Consider the following 12500-nt stretch of genomic DNA (forward strand, 5'->3'; position numbering starts at 1 on the left):
CACACACACAGAAACGCACACACAGAGCACCTGTCCCTTATGATGTGCTGGTGCATGACACACACATCAGTTTCACCACCAGAGCAAGATTAAAAACATTCCTCTTAATGAATCCTTTGATTTTCCTTCATTTTCTTCCAAATATGATCTCGGCCCAAATTCCTCCCATTATCCAGTTCTCCGCTTTTTATGCAACATCTGCTACACGGTGAGGACTCGTGCTCTCCGAGCTCTTCCACATACAGAACACAATATCTCAGACACTCACTATTGGCTAGTGTTGCCGTGATTGACAACATGCTCCTCCCAACCAGGGAGGACGTGAGTCCCGACTCGATCTCCGTACTCAACGTCTCAAGCCTCACAAACTTTACTTTTCTTTCTCGCTGCACTTTGCTAGCTAACTAGCGCATGTATGTTAGGCTAGCACGCAATACATCAGCTGAACAATTTTGAAGTTTTGCTGACACTCTGCTCACGATCGAATCATCAGGCTTTATGAACTATTTTATTATTAGCGTCTTGTACGTATGTGGGTGTGTGTGTGTGTGTGTGTGTGTGTCTGTGTATTGAGGAGACACCAAGTCCCATAAAGCAGATAACAGCGAATCATAAACCAGTTCCACGGACTCAACCTGTCACCCGTTCTCTAGATGCCACTAACGTTCTCCTTCTGCACGCTGTTATAGTCACGCCAAGCGGTTTATTTACAGCTAACACACACTCAGACTCTCTCGCCTTCTTAGCTGCCTTCCAGCGCTGGATTCCTGTCAGCTCTGCGTTAGGCTTAATTCAGGTACATGCGTAAGCTGTCAAGTCGTCCTGATGAGTCACTCGCCTGCAGGGATGTGTGTTAGTTCATCCGTCGCGCTCGCTCGCTCTCTCGCTCGCCATTGACTCCCACCTCCTCGTTTTTTTGCTCCTCGTGCTAATTTCCTGAGTTTCATCAAAGCTTTTTTTTTTTTTTTTTATGCACCGTTAACTTTGTTGTGTCTTGCACTCTGCATGGACACACAGATTCTACGTATTACTCAGTAACCACTAGGAATTATTGAGTAACTCTTGCCATGCTAATGTGAGAGCTGCGCGTAGAAGGTTAACTCAGACCTACCGAATCAGCAGTTCAGCACCAACCTGAATTAGAGTCGTGTGCTTTCATCGGCGTCACGTCGGATCCCGCGTGAACGCCTGCGTCCGGGTGAAGGAGGAAAGCCTGGAGACTTCGCTCTTATCGGCAGCACGTCTCCCCCCCCATGCGAACGACAAATAAGAGCTTATCTCAGCTGAGCCGTGCGCTCCGTTCAGCCCTCAGTCACTCCGCTAGTTAACACAGCTGGTTAAATCACCTGCTGAAAATGAGAGCAAACTTTACCTGACACCGGATTTGTGGATTTAGCTTGAAAAGATCCTGTTTGGTCAACTGATAGAAGGAACAGAGGTTTTATTTAACAAATAAATACAAGAAGCTCTTCTTCAGCTCTTACCTAACAGTCTGTGGACTGTTGTTGTGAACAACAAATGCAACTTAAACACACGAGAGAAGAAATCCAGAGTTCTACCAAAGACAGTTAATGACAGTTCAGCGGATCTTCTCACCTGGATTCTAGGTCAGGCACAAACTTGTGATTCCGCAAACTACAAAAATTAAAATCTACCTTTAACCTGAAATGTTCAGCTCATCAGCTCAGGTAGTCTTCTAGCATCACCCACATGAGGAGGTTTGAGTCTGGTTCCTCTCCAGCTTTCTTCCTCAGGGAGGGTTTCTTCACCACCGTCACTTCTGGCTTTATTCTCTCTCACACTCATTTTCTATCGCTTATCCGACTACTCGGGTCACGGGGAGCCTGTGGGATCTCAGGCGTCATCGGGCATCAAGGCAGGATACACCCTGGACGGAGTGCCAACCCATCACAGGGCACACACACTCTCATTCACTCACACATTCACACACTACGGACAATTTTCCAGAGATGTCTGGCTTTATTATTAAACTTTATTATTTTTTTTTTCGGATTATTTTATGTTCCCGTTAAAATGCTACCGAAATAACATCGAGTCTAGTCGAATCGAATTGGTGAACGAGGTCATGTTTAGATCGATCAGCGAACATTACGGACACGGAACACGGTTTAATATTTAACACTGACTTCACTAATCACTGCATCGAGAAGCTGATCACTGACAGAGTTACTGTCACTAACGCTAGCCGGCTAGCTCATCGCTTAGCTACACCGTTGTGATTCTGGTCCAAATTATAAGCATAAATGTTTGAATTTCACTCAAGCACAACAGCATCAGTAGCCTCTCAGGCATGTGACTGTCAGGCTGATTGTCTGGTCAACAGAGCATTTTATAAGCTTTAACGTTTCCTCTTCTTCTAACCATGAGGCACCACGAACGCAGCCTTAAGCCTAAAAACTTCTGCTGTAATCGTGAACAGACCGAGCATGCTTTCGACACACTGCTACCGCCCTGGTTTGACTTGAGATAACCATATTTATCTAACCCTGCTATCGTTCTGAGGCCGGTTCCTCTCAAGGTTTCCTCCTCATTCCATCTCTGGATGCTTTTCCTCACCACCGCCACCTACTCTGGTTTGTTACGGATCCGAATCACACCCTGATTCCTGTAAAGCTCCTTCGGACTTGCTAACGCTAACGCTAGCCTTTCAGCGCTAACCTCTTGTTTCCTCCATGTAGAAAATTCTCCGAACGTGGGAACGGATCCTGTAAGAAAACGTCGTATTTAAATGACTGACTCGTTTTATCCCGGGTGTCCAGCTCAAAGCTCCCGGCAAGTCTGGATTCGTTTCCTTCTTTTAAAACAGATGTGAGTTTAATAGCACTGTATTTTAAGCAGGAACCCCGAAAGACCTCAGAAGGGCGAAGAAAAAAAAAGGATAGATTAGGGGGAAAAAAAGGATTGTTAGAACTCGGCACAACGATCCCTTGTTTCTTTTGGTGTTTCTCTACTCCACATGTTACAGCCGTGTTTGTTTGCCTTTTACTGTGTGGATACAAAAGAGCTCCATAAAATGCCTGGCTGGTGTTTAGAGAGTAAAAATAAGGGCTGTTTATTGTCTCTGTGTTTCTGAAGGACGGGATTATTTAGTGACTCGACGTGGATTAAACCTTGTGTTTGAACCAGACTTTGTCTACAGTGAGGGTGGAGACAGGTTGTCTGGGGGGCAGCAGCAGCACCTACAGGGCATTTCATCTCATTTTCTTTGTATGCATGTGTGAATCTCATTTTATCTACTGAAAGGGCAACCTAGCAGGCACTTCATGTTTTCTTGATGAAAGAAACCCTAGAGGGCACTTCTCAACATTTTTCGTATATCAGAGCACCCTAGAGGGCATTTCATTGTGTTTTCATGCGCAAAGGTGCACACTATAGGGCAGTTCTTCGTAGATTCATGACTGTTATGGCTACCTAGAGGGCACTTCATTGCATTTTTCGTGTATCAGAACACCCTAGAGGGCATTTCATTGTGTTTTCATGTGCAAAGATGCACACTATAGGGCAGTTCTTCATAGATTCATGACTGTTATGGTTACCTAGAGGACACTTCATTAAATTGTTTGTATATCAGAACACCCTAGAGGGCATTTCATTGTGTTCTCATGTGCAAAGGTGCACACTATAGGGCAGTTCTTCATATATTCATGACTGTTATGGCTACCTAGAGGACACTTCATTGCATTTTTTGCATATCAGAACACCCTAGAGGGCATTTCATTGTGTTGTCATGTGCAAAGGTGCACACTATGGGGCAGTTCTTCATAGATTCATGACTGTTATGGCTACCTAGAGGGCACTTCATTACATTTTTCGTATATCAGAACACCATAGAGGGCACTTCTTTATGCTTCCATGCACAAAGGAGCACCTATCGGGGAAGTCTTCATATATTCACCACGATGATTTATGATACCATATAGGGCACTTCATTACATTTTCTTGTGTATTGGAACACCCTAAAGGGCACTTCAAGCTTCAGGGTCACCCTAGAGGGCATTTAATCACGTTTTTTTTTTTTTAACTGTTAAGACACTTAAAGGGCACATCGTCAATTATTATTGCACATAGGAGAGCCCTAGAGGGCACTTAATCATGCTTTCTGCACTTCAAGGGCACCACAGATGGAACTTACTAACAGTCTGTTTTCCATATAAAAAATTATTTATCATGCTTTATGTACCACAGGGGCTTCCTAGAGGGCATGTAGGCTGTGCTTGTTCAGTCACAGGGGCAGTTGGTATGGTGCTGTCATTGGACTATAATCACCGACAGGGTGGTGAGAGGAAGCAGAGTTAATGTTACCCCCCCGCAGAGCACCGCTAACACCGCTAACACTCCTTCTATAAAAGTTGAACCATCTCCTTACAGAAAACTCGGGTCGTTAATATACCGTTGTTCGACACCTTCTGACTAATCGAGCTAATATAAACCCAGGACAAAGCGTGTTAACATTTTAAAGCATGTTTAACGCACGCAACGTTCGTAGTAAAACGAACACGTACATCAGATTTACTCTTAAATCACACCTGAGTGGGACGTGTTTTGACAGGCTTTCCTGAGGCGTGTGGAGGAAATGCTGTTTGTTCTCGGCTCACAGCTGAGTCTGTCCCTCCCACATTGTGTTGGGGAAAACTGAACTTGTCTTGTCCGGTACAAGCACACACACACACACACACACACACACACACACACACACACACGCAAACTCAGCTAAAATTTACGGCAATAGAAAAGTGTCTTGTTGACATCTGGTCTAAACGAGAGAGTGTTTAAAGCATTAGGTGCCTTTCACAACATGACTTAATACCCACAGCAATGTGTTCACTCCGGGCAGGTCTCCTTTAAGGAGCTCTTGTTGACTTTAGATAGTTGTTTCTCTCTCTCTCTCTCTCTCTCTCTCTCTCTCTCTTTCTCTCTCTCTCTCTCTCTCTCTCTCTCTCTCTCTCTTTTTTGGAGCTCTGATATCACACACTAGGAGGCTAAGACCAGTTGTTTAAAAATCTTGGGAAGTCTTGCATGGAGTATTAAATGTTCATGTGTGTTTTTATTCTCCATGTTCACACGTGGAGGGAAAAATGTACACGAAAGCCTGTTGTGTTGTGTGTTATGAATGTGTGCGGTGGGCAACTCCACCCAGGACTACGGTACTGCTCCTAAATACACCTCTCCAACACTTTCATCCACACAGATCTCACACGGTCTCATGTCTGACCTCATCGCAGAGCTGAGAAAACTCATGTTTGTGTGCTGTTTGTTTGTATTAGAACATGGTATCAGGCTGGAATCTGGAAACTGGGGCTATTATAAATAAAACTGTGGACAAAAAGTTTGTGTTGTATATTATTTAATGTATTATTTAAACAAGGATTCAACGTACGTTACGCTGAAGGTGCCGGACTTATTTTTCATTCAGACAGAATGTTATAAAGTCGCTCGAAAAACAAATCTATAAAATTTAAATGATTTAAATTAGATTATAGGGGCACGGTGGCTTAGTGGTTAGCACGTTCGCCTCACACCTCCAGGGTTTGGGGCTCGATTCCTGCCTCCGCCTTGTGTGTGTGGAGTTTGCATGTTCTCCCCGTGCCTCGGGGGTTTCCTCCGGGTACTCCGGTTTCCTCCCCCGGTCCAAAGACATGCATGGTAGGTTGCTTGGCATCTCTGGAAAATTGTCCGTAGTGTGTGAGTGAATGAGTGTGTGTGTGCCCTGTGATGGGTTGGTACTCCGTCCAGGGTGTATCCTGCCTCGATGCTCGATGACACCTGAGATATGCACAGGCTCCCCGTTACCCGAGAAGTTCGGATAAGCGGTAGAAAATTGAATGAATGAATGATTTAATTTAGATTATAAACATGCAAAAGAGAGCGAGGGGGAAAAAAAGCACCGTTCAAAGCAGTTTTCTGTTCACAAACTGAAACATGTGAAGCAGAAGCACAGGCAGAAGAAGCAAGCACAGTATATTAAATATATTAAATCTAAAAAAAAAGAAAAAAAAAAGAAAAGAAATCTAATTTCACTAGACCACAATTGAGAGCAGAACTTCGAGGTTCCTGCAAGTGGTTACAGTGAAAAAGGATCCGACGGATACAGTACGTCTGGTTCATTTAAAGGCACAGTTTGCACCATCAGTCATGAAGGAGCGTAAGATCATCAAAGAGGAAGAAATGTCTTCCAATCCCTTACGCTCAAGTGGAATCGATTGCTCTGGAGCGCCACGGACCAGACGGCTGCATGCGTTTTTAATCATTTTGTTTTTTTCGCTTTATGCTTCATCTTTTTAAAATGTCCATGTCGAGATTTGTTGTAGTTTTGTGCCAAGCTTTTTGTCCTTCTCTCCCTTAACGTGCCCTTATTGGTTTAATGTTGGAACAGGACCGTGGACGGAGGAGGGGGATCTCGTCCTGTCCGCTCTAACGAACGGCCGTTCCTCCGCTAATGCTCCCACACTGTAACAGTAAATGATGGGAGCTCAACCCGAGTGCTACATTACCCCCTCTTTCATTTGCGTTGCTCTAATTGGATCGATGTCCATGGCTCAGGAGAGCTTCTGTAAATATGTTGGAAACCTCAGCGTTGCTCGACAGATCTTTAGGTCGGGAAGAGGAAAATAAAACGACTCCAGGATTCGGTCGAGCGTTCTGCGCTGACGGACTCTATTATTTTTAAAAGTCTCTCGTGGCTGGAGGGAGTTTTAAATCCGCCACATTCTGTTATTTTTCTTTCATTCGTATGTTTAAAACCTGGACCGTGACCTTATAGCGAACAGGAAAGGAGCAAATCTGTTTCCTTACAGATCTATTAAACACAAAGCAGGTCCAGGTTTAAATTTCTCCCTTTCAATACATAATACTCTTACTTTCTGATGTGGAACAATCTTAAAGTCATTACCAAGCCCGCTGTGCAAGTGAAAGCTCATCTTGTCCACTAGGAGATTATTCATTCATTCATTTTCTACCGCTTCTCGGGTCACAGGGAGCCTGTATCTATCTCAGGTGTCATCGGGGCATCGAAGGCAGGATACACCCTGGACGGAGTGCCAACCCATCGCAGGGCACACACACACTTTCATTCACTCACACACTCACTACGGACAATTTTCCAGAGATGCCAATCAACCTACCATGCATGTCTTTGGACCGGGGAAGGAAACTGGAGTACCCGGAGGAAACCCCCGAGGCACGGGGAGAACATGCAAACTCCACACACACAAGGCGGAGACGGGAATCGAACCCCCGACCCTGGAGGTGTGAGGCGAACGTGCTAACAGCTAAGCCACCATGCCCTCACTGGGAGATTAATTAAGTGTATTAAATAAACGAGTACTTGAATCTTTTTATGTAGTTTAAGTCTTAATCTCTACAACTTAGAAGATTTTAAGTTTTCATTTTGGCTTGATGAAGCCTCCACTGTTTCAATATGACATGACCGTGTGCCATGCTAGCATCAGATGATGAATGACAAGGTTTATGCCTCACTGTGCATTTTGTCAGGGAAAAATAGACTTTCAGGCTAATTAATATGGTGAGTAATCAGCCAGACCACATCAACGGTATGTAGCCATAGCATCGACGTGCCACAGACAAACCTAGACTAATTAGGGTATTGTGTTATTGCATGTGTGACGTATTTAGGAGTGAAACAATCCCCTTATTTTGGAACACAAACATGGAGTTTAATCTGGACCAAACAAACATGTTTGCTTGAGGAATGGCCAAAATCCGGTAAACAAAATAGTGACTGTACCGGTTTGTGTTGTCTCTTTGGTGTTTACTTTTATTTGTCCAGCGTCTAGACTTAAAAACGTTGTAGCATTTTAGTGGAAATGTTTAGTTGATTTGCAATGATGAATCATGCACAGTCTGACCAAGAACATGATCTAAGAAAAAAAAAGGTATATGACAGATATGATTTCAGGTGGTCTGACAAAGTGGAGCAGAAGATAGCTGGAAGGACCTACAGTGGGATTAGGGATGAACTGAAACAGCGCTTGGGATAAGGTCGAATCCTCGAAGGAATAAACATTACAAACTTCGATGTGGAATAGTTGTGGAGATATCCAGATGTTTGCTCATTCCCACAATGGTGTGTGTTCTTCTGACCATCAGACAGCCCCAAGTGTTTTAAAGCCCCTGCTCAGTGCTGCACTCTAATCCGAGCTTATTACCCGCTTCTCTAATTACCCCTACACTGCTGATCCCTATGACCTGGTAATCTAAGAGACTCTACCAACACCAGAGTCGGGTTGCTCTGTAGCGTGCAGGTGGAGCTGCCCTCCCAATAACAACTACTACTCCTAGCTGCCCTGAGCTGCCCAGGGTCCAAATATCATGTTATTTCAGTCAGAGGCCAGCTGATTGCATAGAGCTCTAGCACTTTTGCAATCCCGGGAAGCTCCAGGCTTGTGTGTGTGTGTGTGTGTGTGTGTGTGTGTGTGTGTGTGTGTGTGTGTGTCTGTGTGTGTGACTGCAGCAGTGCCTCCACCGTACTGTACCTCAGCCCGAGGGATAACAGTGAACATGTGGAGGTGACATTTTGGCCTTCAGATCTCCTTACACCCAGATCAGGCCTCACAGAGGAGACGCCGAAGGCCATAAAGCTATAAAACACCAAAGGTGGCTCTCAGTAACACTATCAGCCGTGCATTGTGCTGGATACAATATGAATCGCTCCAAATGTTACACTGGAGCCACATTTGTGCAGAGCCATTATCACACAGCTTGATTTTGGTCAGGGTAATAACACCATGCCGCAGGACAGCACTGTGGGAGATTTAAAAAGTTTCCAAATATCAGATACCTTCATGGTTGTTTTCTCTGTAGAAAAATATAACCCTGTTGTCTGCATGTCAACATCACATGATTGTGTAGATGCATTTCATGGCTAGCATGTTTTTTTTTGTTTGTTTTTTACACGTAGGCTTTTGCTTTAAATAAATAAAATTCATCGTTCTTGTGTTTGCTAATGACAATAAAAAGCTTAGGCTGAAAACCCAATGCCACAGAACCCTATAATCTAGAGAAAGCTCTTCAAATCGGTCCCTCTGGGACCGACTTATGTCAGTGGAGAAAATCTCAAAGTAATAGCTGCTGAAGCCTGTCAAAACAAAACTTTGTCTACGCAGGAGAGGAGGAATGCACGTTTTCCCTCTCTGTCTTTCTCGACCTGTGAAGCGACTATCATTGATTCCTTCAACTGTGAATGCAGAGGCGATAAACCAAGCTAATTCAGTTCTAGTCCAGTTTGTTGTCTTGAGACCGAGGACACTTCAAAGCTGGTCTCTCTTCACCTCGTGTCACATACTGTAGGAGATAGTCTGTGTGAGACAGACATTCCTCTCTCTCTCATCCTGCTATATCTGGTGAAGCGGTATTAAAGTCCTCCAGCCTAGATCACTCCCTCTCACCTGGCCGCGCTACGGTAGGTTTGTCTCTGGCTGGCACGGAGTCCGCACGGGCTGGTAATGGGAGCAGGCCCCATTGCTCTTCTGGCCTGATTTATCACCTGCCTGTATTGTTCTCTGCAGCTTCAAAGCTCCCCTTTCAGCTGTGCCCTCAAATGAAGCTGTGAGTTTTGCTCTGAGTGCAACTCATGGCTATGACTCATGCGTCTTACTCACCGTGGTAAAGCACGACTGAAAAGAATTCTCTGAAAAGAATTATGGGATTGGTGTTATAAGTAATGTAGCCTTATGTATTGTTGTTCACTCCCTTTTTACCCCAGTTTGGTTGGCACGGAGTAAACTGCCTTTCTCCTGCTCTTATGAACTGTTGATGCCATTCTACAGTGTAACAATACACCAGCTGAGATGGTGTGATCCCACTCTTAATCATTAACCGCCTGCTCGCTGTAGTTGGTTGAGCTCTTTAGTCATGGTTTCTGGTGCCAGGGTCTGGTTTCATTAATAATTGATGACTCCTTGGCCTTCACGCTGGGTTCTGTGTTAGCTTGACCAGCCTCGACTCTTCCCATCCTCCACATTTGGTGGCAGGTGGTTTGGACACTTAAAAATCGAGTGTAAGTTGGAAATGTCTGTCTAAAGGTGTGCTTTCACACACGAGTCCATAAACACGATCAGCTCAAGGCTCCTGTGGAAGAAGGTCATTATCTCGGGTTTATATACCTTATATACCTGAACGACAAACTAAAAACTAGATCTTTACAACATTGGAGATCTAAATGGCTGTTTTTATTTCACTTAGATCTTAAACTTTTTAGTAGTTTTAGGGTAAATAGGAAACAATAGAATTAGTTTAACCAATTACAGTGTATGCCCCTTTTCCACCGAGGTAGTTTGAGTGCTGGTTTGGAGATTATTTTAGAACCAGTTCTTTCTTTTTTGACAGCCAAAGCACCTGCTCTGAACCAGGAAAAGTGGTTCTTAAGTAGCACCAAAACGTTGCTGGTCTAGACTTGTGTCAGGGGCTGGGGGCGGGGCAACTGTTAGCGCATTTGATAATGTACCTTAAGTATACTAATGTTTAATACACGTTTACTTCACCGCAATATGATCAATTATCAGCACACATGATAGTAGCTACATGCTAAGGCTAACTTTTTTCTGTGTTAGATAAAATAATGTTATGTACTTTTTCGATTACAACCTCCGTTTATACAGATTACATGGAGCTGCACGTACTGTACACGTCAGATTCGCCGCGTTTGGATGCCAATGAGGTTCATAAATCCGAGTGTTAACGGTAAAGCAACATCCGCCATTGTTAATGTTGTGTTTGCCGCTGCTGCGCTAACGTTGCTGTGTATATACAGTGACGTCAGACTCGGCTTTGTGACGGCTATGTGAAGGCTCTGTGATGGCTCTGTGAAGGCTGTCTAGCCGATGCAAAGGCAAACCTGTTCTTAGAAGGTTCACCAGTGGAACCAACTTTGCACTAGCACTAGCTCCGGACCAGCACCTGGTTTTATTTGGTGGTAAAGGGGTAATTCTGTTTAACACTCAGTCATGGTGTGACACTGCTCAACACTTTACCTGAAGAATTCTGACCAATCCCTTGTGCTCTTAAAGGAATTCTGTCCAATCCTTCCTGCTCCAAAGGAATTCTAACCAATCCCTCCAAATCCCAAAGGAATTCTAACCAATCCCTCCAAATCCCAAAGGAATTCTAACCAATCTTTCCTGATCCCAAAAGAATTCTAACCAATCCCTCCTAATCCCAAAGGAATTCTAACCAATCTTTCCTGATCCCACAGAATTCTAACCAATCTTTCCTGATCTCAAAGGAATTCTAACCAATCTTTCCTGATCTCAAAGGAATTCTAACCAATCGTTCCTGATCTCAAAGGAATTCTAACCAGTCCCTCTGACCCCTGAAAGAATTCTAACCAATCCATCCTGTTCCCAAAGGAATTCTGACCAATCTTTCTAACTCTTAAAGGGATACTGACTAATCACTCAGGCTCCTGAATGAATACTCGCCAATCCTTTCTGATCCTGAAGCAACTCTAACCGGTCTCCTGTAATATTTTCTATCAATTTCTACATAGTTGCTCCTATTTGTCCAAAATGCACACCAGTTTCTGGTGATAAATGAGCAACCTACAGCTACATTAGCAAACTTTCCATGTGATTTCCATGATCCCTGTCCAGGTGCACACTTTTCTCTCCAGACAAAAAGTCCAAATGTGTCGAACCCTTGGTGCAAACCGACTCAGGTTGGGGGGAAAATGCAAGTATGATTCACGACTTTCTTGAAATTCTACTTAGCGAGTACTTTAGAGACCAGAATTCTGCATGTGTCAGTAAAACTAAGTACTAGATCAGCCACCCAAAATCCACAGGTTTTGGTCATAACAGCCAAAGAAAGCTGGACAGCAGAAGAGTTCTACATTCCTCCCAATTTCTCATGAACTCTTGCCATCTGCGAGTGCAGCCTTCTGAATGTGGCAGGGAAGATTCAAGCTCCAAGGGAGAAGACACATGGCTAAGCTCCGTTATGCAAGGGCCCTTTCTGGAGCAGTAGATTTCGAGATGCAATAAATGTTTTCTGTATTTCCTCAAACAGGCCATTAAATGTGTTTAGTACGGTGGACTTGAAAACAGCCCCCTTGCCAGTACAACACTTGTCCTACTGATTATATCATATGTACATCTCTATTAGATCATACTTGTTATGCATGCGGAATTCTTGGTATTCAGACTCTCGGGACCTTTTTTTTTTTTGCAGAGCTCGGTTGGTGATTCTGTTGGCTGTGGGAAGCATGACAAAGGTTACAGGTTGGAGGTTAAAGGAACCAATCCACGTAAAGACTGGTTTAATGGCCGCTTCAGGAACGTTCTCCTGACCTCCATCGCTGTGGTGCCTGTGCAGGAGCACACGGTGGCTACCCTGGGGACTGCAGACGGGAGAGTCATCCAGGTAAGGAGGAACGGATAAAAGAACACTATAGATACCCAAGTGAAGATAAAACTAGGGCTGGGTGATAAGATGATGTCATAATACACCTTTCTGAGATATCATCG

At 44.1% G+C, this 12500-nt stretch overlaps 1 protein-coding gene across 3 annotated transcripts in view; it reads left to right on the forward strand.

The window, feature by feature from the left end:
* The window catches only part of met (MET proto-oncogene, receptor tyrosine kinase), a 59098-nt gene that overhangs the window by 7027 nt on the left and 39571 nt on the right, over window positions 1–12500 (forward strand). For all 3 annotated transcript variants that reach the window (XM_047802423.1, XM_047802422.1, XM_047802424.1), the window contains one exon: window positions 12205–12396. In XM_047802423.1, the coding sequence (XP_047658379.1) occupies window positions 12205–12396 (192 nt within the window). The remainder of the gene's footprint in view (window positions 1–12204; window positions 12397–12500) is intronic.

Source organism: Tachysurus fulvidraco, chromosome 17 (genome assembly GCF_022655615.1).
Source record: "Tachysurus fulvidraco isolate hzauxx_2018 chromosome 17, HZAU_PFXX_2.0, whole genome shotgun sequence".
Classification (NCBI taxonomy): domain Eukaryota; kingdom Metazoa; phylum Chordata; class Actinopteri; order Siluriformes; family Bagridae; genus Tachysurus; species Tachysurus fulvidraco.